The 12,408-nt window shown below is 43.0% G+C and overlaps 1 protein-coding gene across 3 annotated transcripts; it reads left to right on the top strand.

Annotated features, from left to right (window-relative positions):
* Positions 1-3,273: 3,273 nt before the first annotated feature.
* Positions 3,274-12,408, top strand: trim101 (tripartite motif containing 101). 3 transcript variants are annotated; one of them, XR_013968922.1, is made up of 11 exons: positions 3,274-3,790; positions 6,241-6,389; positions 6,521-6,695; positions 6,955-7,050; positions 7,210-7,443; positions 7,530-7,552; positions 7,667-7,791; positions 7,929-8,296; positions 9,397-9,509; positions 10,362-10,487; positions 11,022-12,408. XR_013968922.1 is itself a non-coding variant. In XM_080853267.1 (10 exons), exons 1-9 carry the CDS (start codon positions 3,626-3,628, stop codon positions 9,481-9,483), a joined length of 1,407 nt encoding a protein of 468 aa, XP_080709393.1. In that variant the 5' UTR covers positions 3,274-3,625; the 3' UTR covers positions 9,484-9,509; positions 11,022-12,408. The 3 variants fall into 3 exon arrangements, 2 of the variants coding, with proteins under 2 accessions (XP_080709393.1, XP_080709392.1); XM_080853267.1 differs by lacking the exon at positions 10,362-10,487 and having other exon boundaries at positions 6,256-6,389; XM_080853266.1 differs by lacking the exon at positions 10,362-10,487.

Raw genomic sequence — 12,408 nt, 5'->3', positions numbered from 1 at the left:
CTGCGCATAGATCCTCTTTGTATTAACCACTGTTAACCCCTGTATGCAGACTGCACTGTAGTTCATTTAGAGCGGTCAGGAGCCGTTGTTTCTTCCAGCGTACCAACTCCGTGCTCCTGTGTGTGTAAGTGAGTCAGGGAAGGCATATGCTGTTGAGCTGGAGGCTGCAGGGTTGAGGCAGGAATGTAAAGCGTGTGCAAGCATTATGTTCTTCAGCTTATATAGCCTCTGGCATACAGTCTGCAGCACAAACATGTGTGCTTGTGTCAGGTGGGGCATTTGGTTTTGCTTGTGGTTGATGTTGCCTCCTTGGCCCAAGTTGTTGTCAGTTCTGTGGCTGTCAAGCCTGCACTTCTAATTCATTGGTCACAAATCTTGTGTGTGTGCTTTGTGATTTCAGTTTTTTAAGAGCGTACACAATTGTTCAAAGCTGTTGTGGCTGACCACAGTTTGCCGATGTGGTTTGCAAGGCAGCTGACATGCTGAGAACGTGTTGCCTTGGCCGTCTGTCCAGTCACTACAGAAAAAAAGGAAGCTACACTTGAAATCAGGTAGAGTTTTAATTTCAGCAAGACATCATCAGGCGTTATCTGTACAGTGTGCTTTCGATTACCAGTCCATTGCTGTGTTTTGGTAGTTGACGCCAGAGGCAGCCCCCAGTTTAGCCATGATGTGAGACATTGTTGCGAGAGAGAGAGGATGCCTCTGTATTCAAGCGTGCACTTGCTTCTTATCTGTTACCATGCCAACAGGTGCTTCACAGTAACCATGTGAACAAGTGCTTCCCTCAGACACTGCTGAAGAACATTTAGCCTTCAACAAACCACAAAACGTGGCTTCCAGATGAGCCTGTCTATGCATGTGTGACTAACTGATTGCTGTTGCAGACTGGAGATGGTGTGCTGTGGGTGGTTTGCTGGCTATGGTGGTGGTACCTGTTCTCGTTTCTTCCAAAATGCTATCAGAATGACTCATTCATTCATTCAAAATGCATGAACTGGCACCACATTGCTCAGCTTGACATTTGCATCATCTGTTTGGTGTGCTTATTTAGATGAGCTCACTGGAGAAGAAGACATGAGGATTAACTAGATTGAATCACACTAGTGTACTCCTCAATAGGATCACTGTCAGACTTTGGTAGCTTGATCCATGCTATTGTGTTTTCACCTTTCTGTTAACTAAGAGGTGACTAAATACTCTGCCACATTTCAATGATGCCCATAGATTTGCACTGATTTTATTTATGTATCAGTAGTTTTTTTTTTCTTCAGTTGTTCCAGTATAATAGACCTGAAATGCTTTTACGTGAAGTGTGTGTGTGTGTAATGACAAAGGTGTTCCTCAACAAGTGCTGGAATGCAGGTATCAGTCAGTATTACTGCTCACACTGTTCTCTCTTTACCGTGCCCTATGCTATGCCGTGTCCTGTACTTCCACAACCCTTGGTACTCTTCATTAACAAATCATCTACCATCCTCTTCCTCACTGTCCTCACCTCTGTTGTGTTCTTTTTTTTCTGAATAAACAAAAGCATTAATATTAAACTTACAACTTCCTCCAGAGTAGTTCAACTGGGCTCCTTACTAGAAAATAGAAAACCTCCCGACGGAGAGTTTGAATAGCAAAAGATTTATTTTTTAGACATATAAAATAATGGCATGGTCACATTCCATTACTTAACATGGGTGTGCCAGTTTGTATGCTTGTGTGTATGCGTCTGGATGTATATCTATGTGTGTATGTGTGGGATGGGGGGGATCAAGCCTTTTCTAGGAATCCTCATTCCAGTTGGAAGTGTATTGATCCATTTCCTACGTGTTGTAGAAATTCGCAATGGGAACACTCTTAACACCCCTTTACGACTGTCTCCTGTGTGGACAGAGGACAGCGGTGTCCATTTCTGTAATATTTATCTTTTCAAATGTAAGTTACTTGTCATATTTGTTTTAGGTCTGAGTTCTGTCTGAGTGTGTGAGTTTTGGTTCCACGACCTACAGTATTTTCCTTTAGTCATAAAATTATTTATGTTGTCTGCGTGAGTGTTGAAAATGAAGATACTGACAATCAGTGAAGGCAGAAATTGTAGATTGTGTCACTAGAGATTCAGAAATGTGTGTTTTTTGAAGCAATCTGAAGATACATGCTATCATAGTACATTCCCTAATACGTGTTTTGGTTTGCATAATGCAATTTAATTTAACAATTTTTTTCATAGTTTTAGACTAGAATTTATAGATTTGAAAAGTGTACTGTACAATTTGATTTTCTGACATTTCATTGATGAGGGAAGTTTTAGCTTTGACTTCTTTGACGTCCTGTTTTAAGTTTTAGCAGAGCCAAAAGAGTTTCTTTTTTATTTTCAGTGTAATCTGGATCTTTGTGGATGTCCTCTGGTATGATTGTTTGAATTACAAACCCATCACATGTCTTTGTCTCTGCTGTGGCTTTGCCCTGAGAGCAAAGGCACATTTTCAGTGTGAACGTCTATACCAAAACTAGTCAAAATGAACCAAACAGATACAAAACAGAAGTACATAGTTTGCGACACACTTTTCTTTATTCTATTTTTTCTTATGTTTTTAATAAATTACCATTAGTTCAAATCGTGTGCATGTAGATTTTGGGGAGATACCAGAATGTTCAAGAGCCTCATACTCAGAATGAGTAGGTGGATTAAATTGACACATGTATTTGGGCCTAGTCAGTTGTATGTATATTGAGAGAAGGCAGACGTTTCATTCTGTATTTCTGTTGTTCAAATAAATGTTTCTGAAATGAAGAAAGGTTCTGGTCAGTGTTCGTTTCTAATAGCAGCTTGTTCTCCTTCTGCTCCCTTTTTACCTCCATGTGTTCTTCCTAAACATCCCCAATTACCAGTCATACGATCCACCACAGTATTAAAAGATTTAGTCACAAATGATAACACGCAAACACACAAGCCCTACTCACTCCACATACATAACGCAGTCAACAACTTAACTCATAGACAAGTAAAGTAAAGGCCAGGTTAACTAGCCCTCTCAGACCCACACTGTGCTGTGCCATGATTAGTACAGTACACCCCATGGACACAGCACAGTCATCAGCTACTGGCTGTTCTCCTCGGAGGCAAGCGCTTAGAGCAGCGGGGTAATTGGAGAAAGAGCACTGCCATAGTTTGCACGCATTGCAGCCACTGCCCGATATGGGCCGAGTGGTTAGGGGCAGCCCCTGGGTGCCTGCCAGTAACCAGACACCCACCGGCAAAGCAGCGCTGCCGCCTGCCGCCACCATTGCAGCCGTTACACCTTCTCACCCACCAACAGTTCACCGGGGAGGATTACGAATACGATACAAGCCAACTGCACTCTCCTGTGCCTCGAGAGAGAAGAAGAAGAGAAGGGAGGAGGGACAAAGAGGAACGGAAGGCAAGAAGGGAAACAGAGAGGCAGGAAGGGGAAAAAAAGTGCGTACGAGTGAAAGAGGACTGACTGCCAAACCAGTTACCATTCCAGTGGATTCCTCCTCTCTCTCTCTCTCTCTCCTTCTCTCTCCTTCACACCTGTATGCACCCTGCTGCTCCATCCCCTCTTGTTTCTCTCTGGGTCTTCTGTAACGTGTGGTAGCACAGAGGCTGAGGACCATGTCGTTGCCCCTGGAGCTGGGCCCCTACCACCGGGACCAGGCCCTGAACACACTGGAGAGGCAGCTCATCTGCCCTATCTGCCTTGAAGTTTTCACCAAGCCTGTGGTCATCCTGCCCTGCCAGCACAACCTCTGCCGCAAGTGTGCCAACGAGCTCTACCAGGTGTGTCCCGGCCACGTGGTGCAGTTAAGAGGGAGTAAAGCGGGAATGGAGTCTTTTCTGTAAAATACATGCAAAAGTATGTCTAGAATGGCATTACAAAAGGACGATTTTGTGTGTACACATGTGTAGGAAAGAGGGAGAGACTTTAAATCAGGGCCTGTGTGACTGTCCTGGAGGCTCTTAAAATCTGAAAATAGTTTGCCTTTGTAAATGGACACCCATGTACACCCACTCTATCTGTCTCTATGACATAATCTGTTTATTATTTCGAAACAGAGCATAAAAACTATTCCGGTAAACAGTTTGTGCTCAGAATCTGTGAAGAGAGATTACTAAAAGTGTATGGGGAATTTTGAGTGATCTTCTGGCAAATATATCTGCAGTTCTATTTTCTATATTACTGTATTTGTTTTGGAAGCACTGGAGGGCTAGATGATCTTCAGTAAATATTTTCAAAGCTAAGGCTGACATGGCACTCTAATGTATATCTGGGCCACGGACAAACAGCAGATGATATATGAGCGACTTTGTAAGCCACACTCCTCCTGCTCAACCTCCAACTGGGGCGAACAAAGTCCAGGCAAAGCAGGCTGATAATTTTTTTTTTTTACAATGCTAATATAAGTGCCTGTGCCTCAGCATAGATGGCTGTAGTTGTGCCTGAAGGTTACTAGCTAATAAGCACTGCCCTCGTACTGCAGCATGCCAGAGGATCAGCTGTGGATTATACATGGGCTAGGGTCAGCACAAGACCCGGCTGGAATAGCACACTGTACCTCAAATTGCTGCATATACAGTAGACATCCATATTCACTTCAGTATTCAGCAATGAGCGTAATTTCCTACACAGACATTTCCACATGTATGTACACAAGTATACTCAGGGCCAACTGTATGTCTCTATACATGCATAGAAATAGATAAGGTAAATAGGCTGGTTTAATAGCATCAAAGTATTCAAAGGCGTAGCACACAAATCCCAAACAGGTGTCTGGATCAGAAATGGCTAAACCGGGGCTCAGGCTGGATACCTATGTACTGTGTGTGTATTTATAGTTGATACTGCATATTCATTTTTTCAAGGTGCTCTTTACCCAATGCAAACAATGAAAGGAGAACTGTGAGGAAGAGGGCAGTCAGATAGACAAACCTTTCACTTTGCAAAATGTCTCTGTTTGCAATCTGTGGCTTGTGTCAAATCTTTATCTCAAACACAATGAGCTCACAACCAAGCCCCCCCCCCCCCCCTCATTAGCAAGGGATGACAGTGGTTAGTCAAATAAACACTACCCTGGCCCCGCTGTGCAGGGGAGTAAATAAAGCATTTTATCCATTTGACCTGGCACCCCGACAGATTCAGTATCATCGGTGTATCAAGCTTGCCCAATAACCCTGTGACTACTGCAAGCAGGGAAATAAACATATCACTGCTGACAGTAGATAGGAACCTGATATGGTCACAGACTGTTTGTTAGCAACATAGATCTGGAGGTTGCTAACCAACTCTATATGTTACATGGAAAAAGTTGGCACGTGATTCCGCTATTCGATACCCACAACTGTCTCTCACTTCTGACCCTTTGCAAGTCGATGAGGGATGAGAACGATATAGGCTACAGCAGCAACTGCATAGGCTTATATGGATGACTGGCTGTGGACTGGGACCTATAACACTTCTTTTCCCTCTCTCATGCTGGTGCCGTCTGTATTTGTTAAGTGACTGAGGACCCTTCTGGGGGCCTTGTGCAATTTCCCTAAGCCTCTAAGCTAGCACTGATTCGCACCGTGTGGATCAATTCCGAGAGGCCACAGAACGCCCTGTCCGCCCCAAACAACCAGGCAGCTGAGGTCTATTAAAGACCGCAACTATTTCAGGGTCCTCTCTTTCTCAACTTTCATCTGCCTTCTCTCCCCTGCACTCCCCGGTCTCTGTTCCTCTTCCTGTTTACCCTTTGCTTTACCTCTGAGAGGGCGCTGAGGGCAGCTGCAAGTTCACTGATTCTTTCTGAATCACTGACACCACTGTGACTCTCGCTTGTTGACAAAAACACATGTTTATCTCAAATGGCAAGTAGTGCAAACAGGCAGAGTGTGGTAAACAGCAGGGGTAATTGGGGGGGGGGGGGGGCTCATGGTCATGACTATGTCAGTCAAATAAACACATGGTGATGACCATCTCAGTAGTCAGATCTTCCCTTGGCAATTGAGCCTAAATCAGCCCATACTGATAGTCACTTATGTGAATATTCCACATAAAAACTCAAAAATGTCCCTGGAGTAGCAGCTGACTACAAATGCTCAGTGAGGCAAGAGTTATAATTAACAGCATGAGCAATAATGATTTAAAACATGCCTTTGTTTACAGCAGTCTTGTTCCTGACAGCTGACCTTTTCTGGCTAGTTCTATAAATTCCCTGCTGGAGAACAGGCTAGCTGAGTAAGAGATGTAGCCGTCTCTGTTTCAGGTTGGTACTGGTGGGCGGTTCCGTTGTCCCACCTGTCGGCTTGAGGTGGTTCTCGATCGGCATGGCGTGTATGGACTACAGCGCAACTTACTGGTGGAGAACATCATTGATGTTTACAACCAGCAATCTGCTTGGTGAGGGATTAAGTTTACTTATCATTGCATTGTTGTTTCAAAAAAGTAACTTTAACAAAGATCTGTTTTATCTTGATTGTTTTGTTTGCATTGCGTATCACTTTGACTGCAATGTAACTCCATGATTCCAGCTCCAGGCCCCTGCCAATAGTTCCAGTGCAACTGACCTGTGAGGAACATGAGGGCGAGAGGGTCAACATCTACTGCATCTCCTGCAAGGTTCCCACCTGCTCTCTCTGCAAGGTTTTTGGAGCCCACAAGACCTGCCAGGTAGCCCCTCTGACAGAGGTCTACCAGCAGCAGAAGGTGAGGAATCACATGGATAACTGATTAAAAGAAGGTCATTTGGCAGCAGGTATCATCTATTATTAGTCACAGTAATGAACGAACAGAGGCCTGTCTGTGTGCCTATGCTCATACCACTCTCTATGGAAGCATATCTTATTTGTTTCCATCATACTGTAACAAAAGTGTCTGGATGTAAAATAAAAACTAAACAATAAATGTCAGAAATTCCATTATACTTCCATGTACATGGGTACATTTCAAGTGAAATCCCTTACAGGCTGAACTCAATGATGGGATCGTCTCAGTCGTGGCCAGAAATGACCAAGTCCAGGCTGCCATCAGTGAAATAGAGGAGATCATTCAGACAGTAGAGGTTTGTTCAAACCTGTTTTGAATTGGCAAATAATGTGCCAATGTGGCCATGTAATTTCCCTACAGATAAAGGACATTATACCAAGGCATGACAATCTCAGCCATTAAAAAAAATACGGAATTTACTACAATGTATACTAATAATCCCTCATTGTCACAGGAGAACAGCAAAACCCAGAAGCAGGCTCTTTGTGAGAAGTTTGATCGTCTGTCTACTATCTTAGAAGAGCGCCGGAAAATCATGATGCAACACATCACTTATGAACAGGATGAGAAGACAAACCATACTCGGTCTCTGGTGAGGACCTACGGAGAGCATGTGGACGCTAACACCCAGCTGGTGGAAACAGCCCTGCACACCATGGAGGAGCCTGAAATGGCTGCCTTTGTTCAGGTATCCCATCTGGAAGGGATTTGGGATAGAATATGTGTGTCTTATTGAGCTTGAGTGTAACAGTAATGTCTTTTTCACTACCACAGAACGCAAAGATTCTCATTGAGAGGTAAGCGTTACTGCTTTGTTCATCCACCCTTTGGAGTATTTTTTATCTTGGGAAACTCATTGGTTATTTTTCAGCCTTTGTTTTCCTTGTCTCTGCCATGACTTACCCTTCAAGAGTCAATGAGGCTGCCAACGCCTATGTTGTGGAAAAACTTGAGCCTGGTTATGAAAACATGGACCACTACAAGGTTGATTTCAATGCAGAGGAGAGGGCTCTCTACCAACTTGACTTCATTAAGAGTAAGTCATCAAATTGTAGTTTTTTAATATATTTTCCCAGTGAGAAACAGTGATATTTTAAGGAAACCTCAGTACTGACTACAGTTTATTGAGACACTATGGTTGTAATTGCGTAATGAAACTGCCATCTTCAACAGCTGAAGAAGAGGAGGAGGTGCCAGAGGAGCAAGAGCAGGAGCAGGAGCAGGAGCAGGAGCAGGAGCAAGAGCAAGAGCAAGAGCAAGAGCAAGAGCAAGAGCAAGAGCCTGAGACAGAACCTGAACCCATTCCAGAACCAGTGGAGGAATTGGAACCTGAACTAGAGCCTGAGGCCAACCTTGATCCCATCTTAGATCTTCCCCCTGAGGCAGATGATACACAACCAGTGTTGGAGCTGAAGCCTGAGACGTGGGGCATCAAGGACTCTGAGGAAGAGGCTAGGGAGGAGGTTCGGGGCGAGGCCGAGGGTTGCTCAGACCCTAAAATGGCTGAGCTTTGTATACAAGAAGGGATGAGCACCCAGCAGGTAAAACCAGTTTGCTCTTGTGTCCTGCTTGGGAAGTGTTCCAAGATGTTGCCATTTCCTCTTTGTTTTTTAATCACCAATCTGTTTTCCTCTCAGGCCCAATCAGCCATAAAATCTCCTCAGTGTGCTTTGATTCCCTGCTTTTCTACTTGGCTTATATAATACTATGGTCAAACATAATGTTCTTTTGTTTACTATGATGAACAGTGAGTATAACACCATACGACTAGCTCCTCTGACATCTCTAAGAATGTATTTCCTTTTGCCTATACCTTACAAGGATGAGCAGGAATGCTGGCGCGAAGAGCATGATGCAGGTGACTTGGAAATCCAGAGCTTGCTGGCAGAAGATACCAAGCTCTACCCCAGCTGGTACAAAGCCAATAGCTGGCAGGTGGCTGGTCCTAGTATGGGTTTAACCAGCGAGCCACTGCAGGTGCCTGTCTGCCTTCACCCAATAGTAAGGGAATCCTCGCCCCAGTCTCAGCAACAGCCGCAATTCCAACAGACCTTTCCACTTCCCGCATGGATGAGCAATGGTTTTATCCCCATGGCCCCAGAAAACCCAGCCAGTCATTTTGATAGGGTTTCATCTGAGACATCTCAAGGGTTCCTCCATCAGGCAGGGGATAGAGGCTCTGATGTAGGGGAACACTCTGCTAACCAAGGCAGTATGGTTGCCATCTCTCCACAGGTCAGTTTTTCTAAGTCTAGGTTGTAGTTGTTATCACGACGTGACCACCAATCACCATCACCATTGCTGCTGCCTGCTCTTTTTCATCAAGTCACCTCTGCATCATGGCCGTCACCGCCTTGCCTCTGTCACCTCCTCAGCACTCTTCATCCTCTTTTTCTGCTCAGTTGAGGGAAGGGCATTGTTTAGGTGACTTGACAGATACAATAATATGCTCATGGAAACATTTATAGCAAAATATTTGGGGTAATTACTGTAGAACTCTTGTGATGATGGGAATCATTAAGTGCAGCTGAAAACTGTGTTGTGAAGCCACCGGTAATGGTCTTTCCCTCTGTCACTGTGTACCAACATCATTCTGAGAGTCTCATTGCCATGTTCCTCCATCACTTCCATCTCTCTGTAGGCTTTCACCTTCTTCTTTTACTTCCTGGCTTTGATGGTCATTCTTCAGCGGGTTTGGGGGCACATTCAGTGCATCATTTGTTCATAGCAGAGAAGGAAGAGACAATTTTCCAGGTACTGGTCTGAGAATGGGCTTATGTGAATGAGGGGACGTTTTGGGAGAGGGATAGACATGACCAGACGTAGCAGATGGCTAAGTGTGTGTATACAAAGTCTTGCTTGCAGCCTATCACATTTCCATGGCATGCTTTGTTTTTCTTGGCATTGAAGTATAGATTGTAAAAAGAAAGGTCATTTTCAGGCCAAGATAAACAAAACTGTCTCTATGCCATGGAAAGGAAAGTGTTACTGGTCATAGTCTTATTGCTTTATGAAATACCAAAATAACAATTTGTAAAAAAAAAAAAAAAAAGCTTAGTTAATATTTTATAGTTAATAGCATGTAAAACGAAATACTAGCACAGGCATTTTCTTCTTTGTGAAAAAAGGTTAATGCTTATAGTATGGATTTTATATCTAGCTGAATTGTTGTAGTGTAATTGTTTCTATTGGTCAAAGAAATCACACACTGCATGTGTTGTTTGCCACAGTGGAGAACCCAGTGAAGAAATCTTGGCACAACATTTATTTTGCCTATTACACTTCCAGTCTTTGTGTTTTGTAATGCTCTGAACATTGTTTTGTATTCTGGCTCCCCTTTAATCCATTTCAATCTGCAGGAAACTCTTGGCAGACACACTGGATCGCTGTTACAATGACTCAGCAAAATATAGTAAAATAGAGAGGAGGTTTCACAGAGGGTATAGCCATTTGCACAAATGATCCAAACCAGCCAGATATATAGAAAATCGATACAAAGACAGACACATTTGTATCAGGAACAGGGAAAAAAACAGAAGGAGGAAGAAAATGAAAAAAGAAAGAAGGTAAAGGTACTCAATGTCTGTTCCCTCCCTCCTTTTCTAGGGTGACCCCCCTTCAGTGGGACCCCAGGACGGGAGAGTGATGGAGCAGAGCATTGGGTCAGCTTCTGAGCCCAGCCCTGGTACCCTCTGGTGGCTGGACATGTAGGGTGACAGGGCAGACAGGCAGGTCAGTCAGGTCAGTATAGATGGAAGAAAGAAAACAGGTTGTCACAGTATTTCAAGTCATGAACTTGCATGAGGTAGAGTAGGTATCAAAATAGGATCAATGTGGTAAGCAATATGCTTTCAGCTGATACATGCCAAGTCAAGTCCTATACGGATTTGTAGTGTAGAGGAGCACTTCATATGCCCTAACAGCTAACTATAAACCACTATGTTGTGGAGTTGCATGTGACCTCCATCTTGACCTCTACATACAGTATAGTAGATTAAATGTCAGAAAAGTTATTTCAGTATTTCCATATATGAGTGTCTGCCAGCAGTTTTGTGTGGCCCTGGTAAATCTTACTCAGTTTACATGCTGCTTAAAGATAGCAGTTTTCCATAAAAGCATCATTCAATTATGTGTGTGTGCATGTTCGTATACTGTTCATACTATGCCAGTTCGTCTGCATATACTGTATGTGCTCATGTCCATATGTATATTAGTATGTCAGTTTTTCTGTGTGCATGCATGTTTATTTCCTTATTCTCTGTGCAGTCTTTAGCACCGGCATACCCTGTGCAGGCAAGGCCAAGTCTTCCTGCCAGCAGTGAGTCTCCACGCCTGAGCTTCTCATTCTCCTGGCTGAACCCTCTCTCCAAAAAGGCAAAGTAGTGAGAGCCTTGTGTCAAGCAATGCCCTGCACCGACTTCCATGAAGGGTAAACTGTAAATGAAGACCTGCAGGTGAAAGGCAGGTTTCCAGCCAGTTCCTGTTCTGAAGAAGACCTGTCTATGCTTGTACTTTTCTGCAGACAGTGGAACAGACAGATAATTTCTTGCCCTCTATAACGAATTATCAAAATTGAATAATTGATTTTGTATTTTTTCGACTGACCTTAGAAAAATGACATCTTTGAGTTTTTATCTATCCAATGTGCACATTTACTTTTTTTATGTACGGATTTGCACCTTCCCTGAGATGTATTATTTGATTGCTGTGTTTAATATGTCTCAATTTTTCTGAGCTATGGCTATTCTAGGCCTACTGTTTGGGCCAGTATTTTTCAGTTGTTTTAGAGACATACACCTTAGTTGATAATGAATAGTTCCCTTTAACACATTTTTTCTTAACTTTAATTGATGGTTTTATGTCTATCAGTACAAGATGTTGAATGTGTGATGTCATTCAGTGATTGTAGAATAAAGGGCATGAACCATAAACTTTTGCTTTTCCACGATATGGAGTTGAGGACACTATTCAGAGTGAATGAATCACTACTTTTACATTTTAACATTTTTAACTTAACTTTTTGTTTTCATGAAATCAGAGCTACTCCTTTTTTAGCAGGATGCTTCTTATGGGTATTATGTGCACTGATATAAGACAGATTTAGTGGAGAAGGGAGAGATGGAAGAGAAGTAGTGTATTGGTCCCATGATGGTGATACTGGACAGACTGGTCATTTATCACAAAACTGAACAAATAAAACAAGAATGGGGACTAGGAAAGAGAAGAAAAAAAACACCATAGCAAATCCCAAGTGCTTTATTGTGATTCGTGTCGCTTACTTAAGATGTTGGGGAGAGATGTGAGAGGGAAATGTTGACCACTATTTGATCAAATCACCATGTAAGATCATTATTTAGCATACCAAAGGTCAAAACTAGGCCTTGCATAGCAAGTTAGCTTCAACCTGTAACTTCTCTAATAATAATCAAGGCATATAGTCTCAGATTTATGAAAGTTACATCCCCAGTGTTATAAAAGCTTGGCATAAGAAGGGTATCCAGTGAAAGCTGATTGCTTGTTCTTTGTCTTACCTTTTGTTAGGAATCTTCACTCATACAACAATGAAACATTATCATGCTCTGGATACCTACAACTTCTTTGTTGTGTACTATTGTGTGTTGTGTATGTGTACCACCATAAACCAGCTTACGCA

Source organism: Sprattus sprattus, assembly GCF_963457725.1.
Source record: "Sprattus sprattus genome assembly, chromosome: 16".
NCBI lineage: Eukaryota > Metazoa > Chordata > Actinopteri > Clupeiformes > Clupeidae > Sprattus > Sprattus sprattus.
Note: the sequence above shows the minus strand (reverse complement) of the source record. Positions and strands in the feature narration are given on the sequence as shown.